Source organism: Ornithorhynchus anatinus, chromosome X2, assembly GCF_004115215.2.
Source record: "Ornithorhynchus anatinus isolate Pmale09 chromosome X2, mOrnAna1.pri.v4, whole genome shotgun sequence".
In the NCBI taxonomy this organism is placed as follows: Eukaryota; Metazoa; Chordata; class Mammalia; order Monotremata; family Ornithorhynchidae; genus Ornithorhynchus; species Ornithorhynchus anatinus.
Window position 1 is genome coordinate 23690442 of NC_041750.1, and position 18512 is coordinate 23708953.

Genomic DNA, 18512 nt, shown 5'->3' on the forward strand with positions numbered 1-18512 from the left:
TGCTGAAATAAAAATATTTCCCTTGGGTTTAGAGCACAGTTGCCATGGAAACCAAAATTGAGTTCTGCTGACTTGTGTCTAATTGGGTAACCATAATATTGTGCTCGTTCAGTTGTCTGGGATTATTAAATCCCAACTCGATGGCAGAGAGAAGAAGATGGTTTGCAAATGGATTTGACTTTATGTACATAGCTGAAATTTTCTTTAGCTCGAAAATGCGTTTTGGTTCTAATGTATCTTACCCACTACTAGCTTTGATGTAAAAAAAGAGTGTGCAGATTGATTTAAATCTTGACAGCATTCCTGGATTCTGAAATCCCAAAAGCCAGAAAGAAAGAAAGGAAATGACAGGAGGAAGATAGAGAAGACAACCGATCACGGTGATAGCATGAGATTTAAGAAAGTCATGAAGAAATAAGAAGATTAGTCGCTTGGGTGAGAGATGCTACCAAATAAATACAAAAGAAACAGTACATTCTGGTGATCTCAGCCCCGACTGGATGATGTGTTCTCCCAAATAATTACCATTTTCTTCCAATAAACACACTAGGGTGTGGGTATCGAAGTAGAGTTTCTTACTCCCAGAAGAGGTGAAATCCTTTCTTCGGATTTCTACCTGGAGTGGTCCAGCAGAGATGCTTAGATCTACGGGAGAAATGGACAACATAAAAAACACAAACCAGTACAACAATAAGCAGTGGCATTCCCTGCCTACAACAATCCTACAGTCTAGAGCCGGGGGGAGGATTACAGTCTAATAGTGCTTAGGACAGTGCTCTGCACATAGTAAGCGCTCAATAAATACGATTGACTTACTGACTAGCTCTCCTCCTAGTAGTCCATTAAGGTGAGAGAAACAAGTAAAAGATGGGGTAGGACACCGAGATTGGGATCCTACACTTGCCTTTAGATTTATAAAAAATCAGGCAAATAATAAGAGTAAATATAATAATTGTGGTATTTGTTAAGGCTATGTGCCAGGCACTGTACTAAGCACTGGGGTGGATAAAAACAAATCGGGTTGGACACAGTCCCTGAACCACATGGGGCTCACTGTCTTAATCTCCATTTTACAGATGAGCTGAGGACCAGAGAAGTGAAGTGATTTGCCCGAGGTCACATAGCAGGCCAGCAGCAGTCAGCATCAGAACCCAGGTCCTCTGACTCCCAGGTCCCTGCTCTATCCACTAGGTCATGCTGCTTCTCTTTAGGCAGAGCAAATTTGATATTGAAAACGCCAGTTCCTTGAAGGTCTTCCCGTCACCTTGACGGTCATAAGGCATTGGCTGGAATCTCCCGTCTACGCCTGAATGTGGGTGAGGGGGAAAAGCAGGATCTAAGGAAGAGTTAGGTCTATTCCCCCTCACAGCCTAGCACGGGCTCCCATCAGCCGGTGTGGCAGGTCGGCCAAAAGAAAACTTGGCCGAGATCGGGAAGCATCCCGTGACCCAGTAATCGAAGAGCGGCCTGGCTTAGGGGAAAGAGCCCGGGCTCGGGGGTCAGAGGATCTGGGTTCTAATCTTGGCTCTTCCACGAGTCTGCCGTACGATACTTCACTTCTCTGTGCCTCAGTTACCTCATCTGTAAAACGGGGACTATGACTGTGAGACCTGTGTGGGACAGGGACTGAATACAACCTGATTATCTTGTATCTACCCCAGTGCTTAGTCCGACGGCTGGCAAAAAGTAAGCATTTAACGAGTACCACAGTTATTATTCTTATCAAGATGGCAGCGGAGCCTGCTTCTGGGGCCGCCGTCACGGGGACGGTCGTATGCTGAGCATCCTGGGAAATGTCCCAGCCACAGAGACTCCTGTTCTGCACCTAATACTTACTGACGCTCAAGGGACTTCACTTAGATGGGTGTTGCCTCTGCTGATGTGCCGATCTGGGCTGCGTTAGCTTCCCTCGGGGCTCTTCCTGGACTCCCTCCCTTCCCCTCCCAGCCCGGGCACTTCCAGGGAAGTCCTCTCCCTGGGTCGAGGAGTCTTGTGGCTTCTCGGTACCGCTCCCCCAGGCGCTGTGGAAATTTTAACAGATTCTTGGCTAGAGGAGCTCAGTTCCGCTGTACGATTTTCCCAGGGGGAGAAAGGACTGAAGGGTTCCCCCTAACCCAGTTCTGTGACTGAAGCGAGCAGACACCGTCCTTGCCATGGAATCGCTAGACTGTGAGCCCGTTATTGGGCAGGGATTGTCTCTGTTGCCAAATTGCCCATTCCAGGCGCTTAGTAAGGTGCTCTGCACATAGAAAGCGCTCAGTAAATACTATTGAATGAAGGATGAGAGCTCGTGGAGTTCTGGATCATCAGCGAAGCTCTCTGGTGGCCAGGTTCTAGACTCCCCAAGTTCCGGGGAGGCCAGAGATTTGCGGCAGGTTCCCTCAGACTGTGGGGGCTGTTCCCCTGACTTCAGCTGCCTCCCACAGGTTCTCCATAATAATAATGCTACTAATAATACTGATGGTATTTGTTAAGCACTTACTATGCGCCAAGCACTGTAGTAAGCGCTGGGGTGGATACAAGCAAAACGAGATGGATGCGGTCCCTGTCTCACGTGGGGCTCACAGTCTCAATCCCCATTTTACAGCTGAGGTAAGTGAGGCCCAGAGAAGTGAAGCTGATTCGATAATAAGAATGGTACTTACCCAGCACTTACCATGTGTCGAGCACTGTTCTAAGCCCTGGGGTGGATACAAGACAATCAGTTGGATACAGTCCCTGCCCCTCACGAGGCCACAGTCTAAGTGGAGGGAATAGGATTTAATTCTCATTTTACAGAAGAGGAAACTGAGGCTCAGAGGAGTTAAGTGACTGGCCCAAGGTTGCACAGCAGACCAGTGGAGGAGCGGGATAAGAACCCAGATCCTCTGACGGACAGGTCCATGCTCTTAACCACTAGGCCACGCTGCTTCCCCCAACGACTGTCCCCCCAATAACAGCTGTCGTCCTCGGACTCTGGCAGATCTGAGATACGTTTAGTGGGCGAAGGAGGAGGGGGAAATGTCCAAATCTTATAAACAAGCCTCGGGGGAGGGTTATCTTATGGGGGCGGCTTGGTCAGGGCCACCCAGATGATACAATCGCAGCTGCTTCCCCAAGATGCTGAGCCCTTTTAGGGGATGTGCACCCCGCTTATAGTGTTCTTCTATAGGGCCCGGGGGCCTGAATCTCTCACTCTCCATAATCCAAAGAGGGCAGCCTGAGTCAGTGGGGCTAATCTCAACGTCACAGATTCCTTATAACTGGAAAAAACTATCTCAACAAGAATTTCTGTTTATATTTCAAATGTGGATCATTTCTACCAATCTATCTGGTGTGCCTCTTTTTCTGTCGACATGTGTTCGTACGGGCAGGTGGGTAACTGTGAGTACATATGTGGGTCTTGCCCTTAGCTTTACCTTCCTGGTGTCTCTGCTTGGGAAAATCTGGGCGGGGAAATGGGAATTGCTGTCTCTCCTCCCCTCGATTCTCTGCCACTCTGCCCAGCAGGAAAAATTAGCAGTAAACTGGGGCTGTTGCTAACACAATGCAGAGCGAAAGCTTCAACCCAGTCCATTTGAGGGTTACGAGCACATAAAAAACCGTGCCTTAAAGTGCCCCAGTTCTGAAAAATCCAAGGGAAGGTATCAACTGCATTTGTGAAAATCCAGCCTTCCAAAGAACTTTTTTCTTTCTTTATAGTATTTGTTAAGTGCTTACTATGTGCCAGGCACTGTACTAAGCCCTGGATGGAGTCGCTGCTGGCAGATAGACAGAACAATGACCTTATTCAGTGTTCTTCTGTATATCTACCAGTTGCAGCTCCATCTGAGGCCAAAGGGCAGCATTAAGGTCCCGGGGATGGCTAATACGTGGTCAATTCTTCTTTATAGTTGAGAAACCTCACAATAAAGAGAAATCACACCGTGGAACTCCCTGACTAACCAGAGGCTGACACCCTGTGTGGGGGTATAAAAAAAATTTCTTCCAGTACTGCATCACGCTGTATCCAGGCCGGTGCATCTTTTGGGGCGGGAATATTCCCCAGTTCCTCAACGGTGTTCTTGACAAACTGAAAAATGAAACTTGCATTATAGAAGACCTGACTGTATCTGTCCAAGAGAGGAATGAAAAGCAAAATAGGCTTAGCCTCTTTTTCTCCCCTCCACAGAGATCAACTGGGCAAGGGTGGAGAGGTTTCTTCCTCATGCCCAACCTAGGGCTTGGTGTGGTGCACTGTATGACTTCAGCTTCCGTAGGGTGATGGGCAAACCTGTCCCTACCCAAGCACTGCTGAGGAGGATACCACATCCGTAGCGTGGCCTACTAGAAAGCGTACAGGCCTGAAACTCCGCGGACCTGGGTTCCAACCTCAGCTCTGTCTCTGTGCTCCCAGTTCCTCACCTGGAAAATGGGGATTCAATGCTTCTTCTCCCTTCTACTTAGACTGTGAGCCTCGTGGGGGACAGGGACCACATACCACCTGATTATTTTGATCGCTTCCCGCATCCCACCTCCCCACAAACATTCATTCATCTGTGAGGAGCCCCAGGATAAACCCTGAAAGGATGGGTACGAAACAGACACTCTCCTTACAGTGCCTGACCCAGGACAGGTTTCAAAACTCTCAGTGCCCCCTTTCTATTAAACAGATCACTCGTCCCCACACTAGTAAACAACAATGGGGACTAGAGACAAAACTAAAAAGAACCCTTTTATTACGTGTTCTTGGAAAGCTTCATGTCTCAGTTTCCTTTCCAGTGCTAAGCACTGTAATTATTGACTAGTTTGGGGAGAAGCTGGTGAGGTACGGGAGACGCTGGGAAGGTTGGAAGTCTGAAGGGGATTAGCTCTTGGAGTCTGAGGGTAGCAAAGACAGGAGGAAGGAGACAGCCCTGGCTATAGTGGTCTCTTCCTGACCACTCCCCGAAACTACCTCTGGACACTGCCCTTTCATTCGGTCCTATTTACTGAGCGCTTACCGCCCTTCTACTGTTGGGGGCGGGGGAGAAGGGGGGAGGAGAAGGGGGAAGCCGGGGTGCTGATTGGCCTGAGTTTTGGAAAACCCACAACCACGCTCCTTAAGCTAATAAGCATGATGGTAGATCTATTACCATGACCATTCTGGTCAGAGTCCTTCCCAAGTCAGCAGCATTTTAAAATGCTAATGGCGCCGCTATAAAAGATTAGAATTGACGTCTAGCACATCTCAACTACCTCACCCACGATCCAGGTCTCTATCCTTGTCAATCGAATGACTAAGAACTAAACAATTCACTCCCTTCCGGAAGGACTCTGATAGTTTCCGCTCCCAAAAAGCCACAAAGCTCCACCCTGATAGAAATACTGAAGGAGCATGGCCTAGTGGAAATAATAATGATAATGGTCGTATTTGTTAAGCACTTACTATGGGCAAAGCACCGCTCTGTGCCCTGGGGGGATACAAGGTGATCAGGTTGTCCCATGTGGGGCTCACAGTCTTCATTCCCATTTTCCAGATGAGGTCACTGAGGCCCAGATAAGTTAAGTGACTTGTCCAAAGTCACACAGCTGACAAGCGGCGGATCCAGGATTAGAACCCACGACCTCTGACTCCCAAGCCCGGGGCTCTTTCCACTGAGCCACGCTGCTTCTCTTAAAATAATTCTAGCAACCGAGAAGGGACTCGAACCCTCAATCTTCTGAAAGAGCACGGGCCTGGGAGGCAGAGGACCTGGGTTCCAATATCGGCTCCACCACCCGTTTGCCGTGTGGGCAAATCACTTCACTTCCCTGGGTCTCAGTTACCTCATCTGTAGAATGGGGATTAAAACTGCAAGTCCCATGTGGGACAGGGTCCGTGTTCAATCTGATTACGTTGGATCTACTCCAGCACTTAGAACAGTGCTTGGCACAGAGTAAGGGCTTAGCAAATACAACTATAATTTTTGCTATTACTAAAAATGACTATTTACAACCACCTGCCCCTCTTCTGTTACATACCAACTTCCAACCCTCCTCTTTAAGTCCCAACTCATGTACATCACTACTTTTTCCTCCTCCAATCTAAAATCGTTTCAAGTGACTGCCTCTCTCGGTAGACTGCAAGATGCCCAAGGGGAGAGGTTGTTTCTACTAACTCCACTGCCCTCTCCCAAGTCCTTGATAGAGTGTTCAGCACAGAGTAGGGGCCAGGTCCTGTGCCCCTTAATGGTATTTATTAACAATAATTAACAATTATTATTAATAAAAATAATTGTGGCATTCGTTAAGCCCTTACTATGTGCATGGCACTGTACTAAGCGCTGGGGTGGATACAAGCAAATGGGGTTGGACACAGTCCCTGTCCCACGTGGAGCTCACAATTTCATTCACTCATTCATTCATTCATTCAATAGTATTTATTGAGCGCTTACTATGTGCACAGCACTGTACTAAGCGCTTGGAATGTACAAGTCGGCACCAGATAGAGACAGTCCCTGCCCTTTGACGGGCTTACGGTCTAATCGGGGGAGACGGGCAGACAAGAACAATGGCAATAAATAGAGTCAAGGGGAAAAACATCTCATAAAAACAATGGCAACTAAAAAGAACCAGGGTGATGTACATCTATTAAACAAAATAAATAGGGTGGAAACCCCATTTTGCGGATGAGGGAACTGAGGCCCAGAGAAGTGAAGTGACTTGCTCAAGGTCACACAGCAGACAAGCGGCAGGACCGGATTTACTACACTTGACTTTTGGACTCTCAGGCCTGTATTGTATAATAATAATAATTATGGGGCTTGTTAAACGTTTACTATGTGCCGGGCACCTTACTAAGCACTGGGGTGGATACAAGCAAATCAGGTTGGACAGAGTAGCCCCGTCCCGCGTGGGGCTCACACACTCAATCCCCATATTGCAGATGAGGTCACTGAAGCCCAGAGATGAATAATAATAATAATAATGATGGTATTTGTTAAGCGCTTACTATGTGCAAAGCACTGTTCTAAGCGCTGGGGAGGGATACAAGGTGATCAGGTTGTCCCACATGGGGCTCACAGTCTTGATCCCCATTGTACAGATGAGGGAACTGAGGCCCAGAGAAGTGAAGTGACTTCTGATTCCCAAGCCCGGGCTCTTTCCAGTGAGCCACGCTGCTTCTCATTTTTAATAATAATGATGATGGCATCTGTAAAGCACGTGCAGCGACGCGCCCAAGCTGGGATTAGAACCCACGACCTCCCGAGAAGCAGTCTGGCTCGGTGGAAAGAACCCGGGCCGGGGAGTCGGAGGTCGTGGGTTCCAATCCCCCCTCCGCCCCTTTGCTGCTGGGTGACGTTGGGCCAGTCACTTCCCTTCTGTGGGCCTCAGTGACCTCATCTGCAAAATGGGGATGCCGAGTGGGCGCCCCACGTGGACCCCGCGATGACCTTGTCTCTCCCCCTGCGCTCGGCACCAAGTAAGCGCTTAGCAGAGAGCATCGTCATCATTCCGGCTGCAGCCACTCAGTGGAAAGAGCCTGGGCTTTGGAGTCAGAGGTCATGAGTTCGAATCCCTGCTGTGTGACTGTGGGCGAGTCACTTCACTTCTCTGGGCCTCAGTTCCCTCCTCTGCAAAATGAGGATGAAGACTGTGAGCCTCACGGGGGACAACTTGATTACCCTGTATCTATCTCAGCGCTTAGAACAGTGCTCTGCACATAGTAAGCGCTTAACAAATACCAACATTATTATTATTATTATTATTATTATTATTATTCTCTGCAGCGACTGGGCGCATGGGGCGGGGCAGGGTACCGCGCCTTTTCTCACCTCTCCGGCCGGGGCCGGGGCCGGGGCCGGCCTTGCAGCACCAGACGCCGCCGCCGGGGGTCGCCCGCGCCCGGTCTCCATGGCGACGGCGCGGGGCCGCGGCGGGAGGGGGCGCGCCCCCGCAGCCCCCCCCGCCGCCCAGGCAGCCCGAGGAGCGGCCGGAGCCGCAGCGCGGGGGCCGAGGCCATGAACCCGCGCGCCAGCCCGCGCGCGCCGCCCCTCCTCCTGCGCGCGCTCCCGGCCCGCGCCGACCCGCGCCGACCCGCCCCGGCGCGCGCGTGCGCAGTGACAGGCGCGAGGGACTTTGGCCCTCAGGCCGAGGCCCCGCCCCTCCCCCTCCGCCCCCGCCACTCACTCTATTCGTCAGTCAGTCCGTCGTTCCTTCGGTCGTTCACTCATTCGTGCAGTCTTCATTCATTCATTCTTCGTTCATGCCCTCTTCATTCATTCATCCTTTACTCACCCATTCATTCATTCTTCATTCACCATCCACTCATTCATTCTTCATTCATTCATTCTTTATTCACTCACTCATTCATTCTTCATTCATCATCCGCTCATTCATTCTTCATTCATTCATTCATTCTTTATTCCCTCGTTCATTCTTTAGTCACTCATTCATGCATTCATTCATTCTTCATTCATCATCCACTCATTCATTCATTATTCCTTCATTCATTCTTCATTCATTCACTCATCCTTCCTTCCTTCATTCTTCATTCGTTAACTCATCCTTCATTGATTCATTCTTCATTTATTCACTCATCCTTCCTTCCTTCATTCTTCATTCATTCACTCATCCTTCATTCCTTCATTCATTCTTCATTCATTCACTCATCCTTCATTCATTCATTCTTCATTCTTTCACTCATCCTTCCTTCATTCATCCTTCCTTCCTTCCTTCCTTCCTTCCTTCCTTCCTTCCTTCCTTCCTTCCTTCCTTCCTTCCTTCCTTCCTTCCTTCCTTCCTTCCTTCATTCACTCTTCCTTCATTCTTCCTTCCTTCCTTCCTTCCTTCCTTCCTTCCTTCCTTCCTTCCTTCCTTCCTTCCTTCCTTCCTTCCTTCCTTCCTTCCTTCCTTCCTTCCTTCCTTCCTTCCTTCCTTCCTTCCTTCCTCCATCCATTCATTCTTCATCCATTCAGTCTTCATTTATTCTTCATTCATTCATTCTTCATTCATTCTTCTTTCGTTCTTCATTCATTCTTCATTCATTCATTCACCTTTGATCATAATAATAATGTCGGTATTTGTTAAGCGGAGTGGCTCAGCGGCAACAGCCCGGGCTGGGGAGTCAGAGATCGTGGGTTCTAATCCCGGCTCTGCCACTTGTCAGCGGTGTGACTTTGAGCAAGTCCCTTCACTTCTCTGGGCCTCAGTTCCCTCCTCTGTAAAATGGGGATGAAGACTGTGAGCCCCACGCGGGACCACCTGATTACCTTGTATCCCCCCCAGCACTTAGAACAGTGCTTTGCACATAGTAAACGCTTAACAAATGCCATTATTATTATTATTATGTGCTTACTATGTGCCGAACAACTCTCTTCCCCTCTCCAAAGCCCTCCTGAGAGCTCACCCCCTCCAGGAGGCCTTCCCTGACTGAGCCCTCCCTTTCCCTCTGCTCCTCCTCCCCTCCCCATTCCCCCTTCCCCTCCCCACAGCACTTGTGCAGATTTGTGTATGCTATTTATTACTCTATTTATTTTGTTAATGATGTGTCTATATCTATGATTCTATTTATCTTGATGGTATTGATGTCTGACTACTTGTTTGGCTTTGCTGTCTCTCTTCCCCGTTTAGACTGTGAGCCTGTTGTTGGCAGGGATGGTCTCTCTCTGTTGCCGAATGTACATTCCAAGCGCTCAGTCCAGTGCTCTGCACATAGTAAGCGCTCGATAAATACAATTGAATTGAATCGAACACTGTTCTAAGCACTGGGGAAGGTACAGCGTAATCAGGTTGTCCTACGTGAGGCTCACAGTCTTCATCCCCATGTTACAGATGAGGGGACCGAGGCACCGAGAAGTTAAGTGACTTGCCCAAAGTCACACAACTGACAGGTGACAGAGCTGGAATTAGAACTCGTGACCTCTGACTCCTAAGCCCGTGATCGTTCCACTGAGCCACAGGGCTTCTCTAAATTGAGCGCTTACTGTGTGCAGAGCACTGTACTAAGCGTTTGGGAAGTACAGTTTGGTAATAGATAGAGACCATCCCTACCCGACAATGGGCTCACAGTCTAGAAGCAGAGATTTTTACCTCAAGACTGTAAACTCCTTGTGTGCAGGGGATGCGTCTGTAGGGCTCGGGCCTAGGTGTCATTCATTCATTCATTCACTCACTCATTCGTTCATTCCAATAAATTTCTTGAGTGCTTACTGTGTGCAGAGCACTGCACTAAGCACTTGGGAAGTACAATTTGATGCCAACTTGTTTTGTTGTCTGTCTCCCCCCTTCTAGACTGTGAGCCATTGTTGGGTAGGGATGGTCTCCCTCTGTTGCCGAATTGGACTTTCCAAGCGCTCGGCACACAGTAAGTGCTTAATAAATATGGACGGAATGAATGAATACAATTCAGCAATAAAGAGAGACCATCCCTGCCCACACTGGGCTTACAATCTAGAAGGGGGGAGGAAGACACCAAAATGAGTAAACGGGCCTCAATATAAATATATCGAATTATAGATATATACACATCAAGACAAGTGAACAGGCCTCGATATAAATAAATAGAATTGTAGGTATATACACATCAAGACAAGTAAGCAGGCATGAATGTAAATAAATAGAATTATAGATGTGTACACATCAAGACCAGTAAACAGGCATCGATAGAAATAAATAGAATTATCGATATATACAGATCAAGACACGTACACGGGGATTAATATAAATAAATAGAATTATAGGTATATACACATCAAAAAAAGTAAACGGGCATCAATATAAAGAGTTAAAAAGAAGGTCATGGGTTCTAATCACACCCATGCCACTTGTCTGCTGTGTGACCTTGGGCAAGTCACTTCACTTATAATAATAATTATGGTGTTAATTAAGTGCTTACTATGCTCCAGGCACTGTACTAAACGCTGGGGTGGGTATAATCAAATTGAGTTGGACACAGTCTCTGTCCCACAGGGGGCTCACAGTCTCAATCCCCATTTTCCAGATGAGATAACTGAGCCCCCGAGAAGTGAAGTGACTCGCCCGTGGTCACACAGCAGACAAGTGGCAGAGCTGGGATTAGAACCCACGACCTTCTGACTCCCAGTCCCACTTCTCTTTGCCTCAGTTGCCTCATCTGGAAAATGGGGATTAAGAGTGAGAGTCCCTTGTGGGACGGGGACTGTGACCGATCTGATTAGTTTGTATCTATCCCAGTGACTGGTACAGTGCCCGGCACACAGTAAGCACTGAACAAGTACCATTTACAAAAAAAGAAAAAACCGGTTCAACCACTAGAAACAGCCCTGTCTAGACCTGAAATATGGAAATCTTGGATTATCTTTCTTCTGTTCCTTTGCTCGGTTTTGCCCAGTATCACTATGTGTCAGTGAGCTCGACGCATTAAAAGCATTCCCCACCCATGCTCTTAAGAGACTCGTGAAAAGCCTCAAATGAAGGATTAGCGCGACCTTAAGAGCTCTAGCATTCCTTAGGCGTGCCCTGCTGAAATTTGATTAATTTTAATGGTGACAGGCCCTTTTACAAGGAAAAAGGAAACCTGCAAGTTCAGTGATGTAACCGAGTCCGGACCAGGGGACTCCTTGCCTACGTCCCCCCTCTAGCCTGGAACTCCCTCCCCCTCCATCAATCCGCCAATCGACGATTTGTATTGAGTGCTTACTGTGTGCCGAACACTGTACTCAGCCCTTGGGAGAGAATGGTACAACAGAGTTGGAAGACACACTCCCTGCCCACAAAGAAATTACACTCTAGAGACGAGCTCCATATACACCAGACCACCACTCTCCCCACCTTCAAAGCCTGACGAAGGTCACATCTCTAGGAGGCCTTCCCCAAATAAGCCCTCTTTTCCTCGGCTCCCTCTCCTTTCTGTGTCATCTATGCACTCGGGACTGTCATTTTAGGGATTTAATATCTATCTCACCTTCAGCCCCATAAAACTAATGTACCTGTCTATATATTATAAATTATTTATATGAATGTCTGCCTCCCCCTCTAGACTGTAAGCTCACTGTGGGCAAGGAACGTGTCTGCCCACTGTGTTGTACTCTCCCAAGTGTTTAGTTCTGTGCTCTGCACACATTAAGCGCTCAGTAAACGCCATTAAAGATGATGTGGGTTGAAATATGTCTCTCTGAAGACATGTTCCATGATCCCTGGTAATAGAGAATGGGCACTGTTAAAACTGGCCGAGTTCAAACACCGCCCTGAGGAGACGTCTGTGGAAGCTGACTACGCTGCCCTGAAATCTCCCACTATTCAATATATACGCATAGAGTTGACCTTATTTCTCGAAGAATGCATCGCTGAGGGTGAAATTCATCTAAGCATATGTGTGTGAATGTTTGTGCACCTGAAAAGGCTGTTGTGGGTCCATCCGCACCATAGGTACACAGACTACGCAGCCTTCTGTAAAACTCCCCGTTCATTTCATTGAAAAATAATATTGTAGAATTCTGGCAATAAAAAAATCCATACAGTGTTTATGTGTTGTTGTGGATGTTGTATTTCAGATTTAAAAGAATAGTTCCTTTCAGAAGTCTTCTTTTTGGGCCTGTTTAGACAACAGTTCATTTGAAACCAAATAGCATGTGTCGTACCCTCAGTTTTAACTGGGCCATCTCATTTACAGTTCCTAGGGAGATTTCTGCTTGCCTGAAGTACATTAAAAAAAAATATTACTACTGGATTTAGGTTTATCTGTGGTAGAACCACCACTAGCTAGCATGAATGAAGGAAAATCTACAGTTTTTTCCCAAACCTAGCTTTAGTCTACTTTGGTTCTTAAAGACCACTTCCTCCAAGAGCCCTTCCTGGATTCACCCCAGCAATTCTAATCACTGCAGGCTAATTAAAAACATTCTGGTGCTTGCACTTTTTATCCTTTATATGTTCTCTACTGTAGGCATTTGCAATTTTGCAATCTACCCTTTGTGGTACTTAAGCTCTTACTTTTGCACCAAGTAACGCCCTAAATTCTGGAGTAGATACAGGATTATGAAGATGGACACAATCCCTGCCTCATATAGGGCTCAAGTAGGAAGAATTAGGACTTAATTCCCATTTTACAGATGAGGAAACCGGCACAGAGAAATTAAGTGATTTCCCCAGTGTCACACAGAAGACAAGTGGTGGAGCCAGGATTAGAACACAGGTCCTCTAACTCACAAGCCCATCCTCTTTCCTTTAGGCCATGCTGCTTCTGTTTGAATCTTCTATTTGGGAGCATTAATGCAGCTTCCCCATATCTGCCATTAGATGGTAAATTTCTGGATGGCAGGGACCATCTCTTGTACCTTTTTGGGAATGAGTGAGTGAATGTGGAGGCTAACCTTTCAGTCTATCAATCAATGGTATTTAGTAGCAGAGCACTGTACTGAGCATTTGGGAGAGTACATATCTGGCAGACAATTACTCCCCCACTTCAAAGCCTTATTGGAGACCCATCTCCTCCAAGAGACCTTCCCCAATTAAGCCCTCCTTTTCTCTTCGCCCATTCCCTTCTGCGTCACCCTGACTTGTTCCCTTTATTCATCCTCCCTCCCAGCCCCGCAGCACTTACGTACTTATCTGTAATTTAGGTATTTATATTATTCATTCATTCAATCATATTTATTAAGCATTTACTGAGCGCAGAGCACTGTAATAAGCTCTTGGGAAAGTACAATATAGCAATAAAGAGTGACAATTCCCTGCTCACAACAAGCTCACAGTCTAGAGGAGAATGAGATGAATATTAATATCTGTCTCCCCTTCTAGGCTGTAAGTTGGTTGTGGGCAGGGAATGTGTCTGTTTATTGTTACATTGTATTCTCCCAAGTGCTTAGCACAGTGCTCCACACACACAGTAAGGGCTCAGTAAATATGATTGACTGATTGATTGAAAGATCACTTGTTCGAGTGGTCGAGAAGACCACCAGAGAGGAAGCAACGCATAAGAAAATGGAAAAAAAGCAGGAGACAGAAAAGGGGAGGAAATTCATCCAGGGCCTTACATAATTCATAAGCAGAATAATTCAAAACCAATAACCTCAGATGGTCCCCCTGATCTGATGTTTCGGTATCTTTCTCAAGTTTCTCCCTCTGAATCTGCATTCAATTGTTCAAGTCGTTTCAGAGTTTATTACAGAGTTCACCTCGACGCCAACCTCTCTGGTCTTTTGCTCTAACTTCTCTCAGGTTGCATAATTATTTTTAAGTGCATTTTTTAAAACCCTTGATTTACATGTTAACCACAATTAATCACCAGCCCTAAGTTCAAATCAGCATTTCCACCAGCGCCTCTAGCTAATCTTTTAGGCATCGATTTCCATTGGCTTAAACTGACTAAATTGAGATTGTGTTTCAGTCTCGGAACATTCTCCAAGCCTGCTTCGCCCTACCATTTGCCTGGATTCCTTTTTCCTTTCCTCTCTCTCCCTGTCTGGGTTATTGAAGTTCACTGTCTTGATAGTAAAACTTGCCTGACATTGTCATAGTTACCGACAATCAAATCGGAACATTCCATCTCATTTCCCTATTTAAAGGTACAAATTCAGCTCAGCAGGATTGCATGGGGCAAATACGCAAATCCCACCCTATTCTTGTTTGTGACACTCTGTCATTCAGTCATACTTACTGAGCGCTTACTGTGTGCAAAGCACTATACTGAGCTCTTGGGAGAGTACATGATTAGAAACTCGCATTCCTGGAAAAGGCTTCAAAGAGGTCGTGTAATTTCCCACTATTTAATGCAGATCCAGAAATGACAGTTTTATTCTTAAAGCACAATAGTACACAGCTTCCTTCAATTACCTGCCCCAGTATCTGACTACTCAAACTCTGTTCTTTTTTTGTTTTAGAAAGTGTGTCCTGTTTTCTGATGCTAGGGATTTTAGGAATTTTGCAATTTACCTTTTTCTGCTGAGAACTGAGTGTAGTGGCTGTGTTTAAGATGTTTTAGAACCTCGGTCTTGGCTGCTCTCCAGACTAGCGAAACTCTAGGAGACAGAAAAGCCGTGGGTCTTTTAGTGGATTTGCCACTCGGATACATGGGAAAAGCCAATTCAGTCCCAACTGAATAAAACTAATTGGGGAATTTGGTAAACACTTATTCGGTGCCAAGCACTGTGCTGACAGCTGGGGTAGAAACAAGATAACCGGGTCAGACACAGTCCTTGTTCCACATGGGGCTCACAGCCTCAATAGGAGGGAGAACAGGTCTTGGATCCCCATTTTACAGATGAAGAAACTGGTGCAACAAAAAGTGAAATGACTTCTCCAAGTTCGCACAGCAGGCAAAAGGCTGCTCCAGTCAATCAACTGCATTTATCGAGCACTTACAGTGTGCAGAGCACTGCACTAAGCCCTTGGGAGAGTACAATATAAAAGAGTTCCAGTAGACTGAGATCATTACAACAGAAGGGAGTCAGGGTTGGGGCATTCAGCTACTGCGCCAGAAGATAAAGTTGATCACCCCAATATGAATCTTTGATTTTTTTTATGGTATTAGTTAAGCACTTTCAGTGTGCCAGACACCATATCGAGGAGTGGTAAATACAAATAGGTTGCACACAGTCCACTGTCCCACATGAGGCTCCCAGTTTTAATCCTCATTTTCCAAATGAGGTAACCGAGGTACAGAGAAGTTAAATGACTTGCCCAAGGTCAATCGGCAGAAGAGTGACGGAGATGGGATTAGAAGCCAGATCCTTCTGACTCCCAGGCCCGTACTCTATCCACTAGGCCATGCTGTTTCTCTGAAAGAGCCAAGTTCTTCCTGGCCGATGTTCAACAGATTTTAACCATTGGCCATTACTAGTTGACATTGACTTCAGAGGTGGTGGTGGAAGCTGAAAATAAAAGGAGGAAAATGGGCAGGTTAAGCATTGAGCTGGCATCCCACTAACAGGTTTGGTGAGTGAGACAAGGACACCTTCGGAACCTTGTGATCGAGCTCCTTCCTGTTAATGTTCCCAAAGTAGACAAACACAAAAAAGGCACGCTTGGCCAGATACACTTTGACCTATGATGACTTGTGCCCCCACTAAAAATATCAACTTTCTATTTACCATAAATACTGGGGCTGTAGGGGAGTTGAGTTGCAGGCCCTTTTAAGGCTTCATTTCTAGGTGAAAAGTCTGCTTCTGGCTAATAATCATGCCACTTGACTCCTTTCCTTCACACAGCTGGGAATTCTGAGTAGCTTCTGTACAGATTTAGACATTTGCCTTGTATGTATTTGCTTGGCTCTAAATGAAAATACGTGGTAGGTGGGTGCTAACCAACCCCAGAATGAAGTCATAAATGAAGATGTGCAGGATTAGGAGATCAGCAAATCGGGTTAATCAATCTGCCGTATTTAAGGACAGGGAATGTGTCTGTTGTTATCCCAAGCGCTTAGTAAAGTTCTCTGCACACAGTAAGCAATTAATACAGTTGACGGAAGATTCTCTTCAGAGAAAAGAAACATAAGGAAGCCACTCATAGTAGTAATAAAAATAGTAATTATGGCATTCGTTAAGCACTGACATTGTTCTAAGCACTTCGGTAACAGCGGTACCATTAGTGACACTATTAAGAGTAATCAACCCTGAGGGCTTCTCTCCCTACTATTAATTGCTACTAATTAATAGTGACAAGAGTTAGCATTTGTTTTATTACCGTGGTGCTGATGTTCTTCTCTTCCTCCATCAATCAGTGGAACTTACTGAGCACTTACTCTGCGCAGAGCGCTGTCCTAAGCACCTGGGAAGCACAATAGAATTAGCCGATATGATCCCTACCCTCAAGAAGCTTACAGTACAGAGAGGAAAATAATAACTGTGGTATTGGTTAAACGCTTGCTGTGTGCCAAGCATTCTGCTAGGAGCCAGGGTTGATATTGGATCAGACTGGATCCAGCGCCTGTCCCACACAGGGCTCGCCGTCTTCTTGGGAGAGAGTATTTAAACCCATTTTACAGATGGGGAAACTGAGGCCCAGAGAAGTCAAGTAACTTGTCCGAGTAGTGATGCGGCAGGCCGGTAGAGGAGCTGGGATTATCAATCGATATTCAATCGGTGGTATTTATTGAGCACTTACTCTGTGCAGAGCACCGTACCAAATGTTTGGGAGAATAATACCGGCTAAGCTTCCACTGTAAATTTCACCGTTCGGAGTGTCCTCTGAGCTTCTTGTTATTCCATCAAGGACTTCATTATGGGCAGAGAACGTATCCGCTAATTCTGTTGTATTGTCCTCTCCCAAGTGCTTAGTGCCGTGCTTTGCCCATAGTAAACACTCAATAGCTACCTTTGATTGATTGACTGACGTTGGCTTTCCTCTCTTCTACCAGGCTGATTTTCTAAGCCTGGTTACACGGGGGCATCCTCAGGTTTCTGGGACCAATAATTGGCAAGTAGATTTTGCCACCAGAATGGCCTAACTTGGATGACGTAAGGATGGTTACTTCCCTTCGATATGGTGCCTGGTGGGAGAGAGGTAGTTTGAGGAGAAGAGGAAATACGTTTTGTTTCTAAGGATTCTTCAAAATGCTGATGGAAGGAATTGGCGATCCTTCTGAACAAGGACCAGAAGCAGAAATCACTGATCTGCCCCAGAGTGACTTTGCTTATAACCTTATAAGGGATAGCCCAGTGACCCAGAATCCTGTCTCTTAAGATGTTTGACGTCTCCGCGTCATCCAGTTTTGAGGGCAGGGACTGTTTCTTTGCACTCAGTTGACTCTCCCAAGCACTTAATGCAGTGTTTATGATTATTATTATTATTACAACTACTAATAACAATACAATAACAATTTTGTTCAACACTTTGTATAAGCCAAGCACTGTACTAAGGGGTAGATACGAGATAATCAGGTTCCACACAGGGTTCACAGTCTAAGTAGGAGAGAGAGCAGGTATTGAATCCCCAGTAAAAGTCACGATTGATTGATTTATTGATTGAATGCTCCAAGGCTGTGGGAGAGGAAATTGGAACAGAACAAGAGTCCCATAAACAAGATTAAATTTCATCCTGCCAAGCCTCTCAAGCACAGTTGCTTTTAGGCACAATTTTCTAATGTGACGTGTTAGTAAATACCACAGTTATTCTTATTAATATGCATTTTAATTAGGAACTTAGATTCTGAGAGAATCTGGATCGATATTTGATGATGAGTTGCGGGGGTGTGAGTTGCAGGGATTCCACTCTATCACTTGGTTAAATATTCCCCTAAATGATATTACAAATTCTCCTCCCTTTAAAAGTTAAATCCTATTTGTGGCTACAGCAGATACTCCAATTTAATTAAGGAAAATCATTTTGCCTTCTGCCTCAGAGCCTCTCTTTTATGTATTTGTAAATCAGGGATATGTTTCCCTCTAAAGACAGTTCATTTTTCCCCCTTATGGCTGAACAATCTGTGTCCAGCTCTCGAAAACCATGCTTATTAGTGTTAGAATTTATTCAGTTCTTGTCTAAATTACTCGCTCACTGGAATCTCTCCGGGCCATTAAACTTCTCTCTCCAACTGCAAGGGGCCAAAAACCAGACTATGCTATGACCTCTCCAACTTTTCAAGCTGAAATCAATTAACAGTATTTTTTATTTAT

The 18512-nt window shown here is 46.1% G+C and overlaps 1 protein-coding gene across 1 annotated transcript in view; it reads right to left on the bottom strand.

The window, feature by feature from the left end:
- MCUR1 (mitochondrial calcium uniporter regulator 1) overlaps nucleotides 1-12243 on the bottom strand; it is a 28488-nt gene extending 16245 nt beyond the window's left edge. Inside the window, exons 1-3 of the mRNA XM_029053386.1 lie at nucleotides 12210-12243; nucleotides 7755-7979; nucleotides 526-645 (exon numbers count right to left, since the gene is read on the bottom strand). Of these exons, the coding sequence (XP_028909219.1) occupies nucleotides 526-645; nucleotides 7755-7979; nucleotides 12210-12243 (379 nt within the window). The remainder of the gene's footprint in view (nucleotides 1-525; nucleotides 646-7754; nucleotides 7980-12209) is intronic.
- Nucleotides 12244-18512: the final 6269 nt, after the last annotated feature.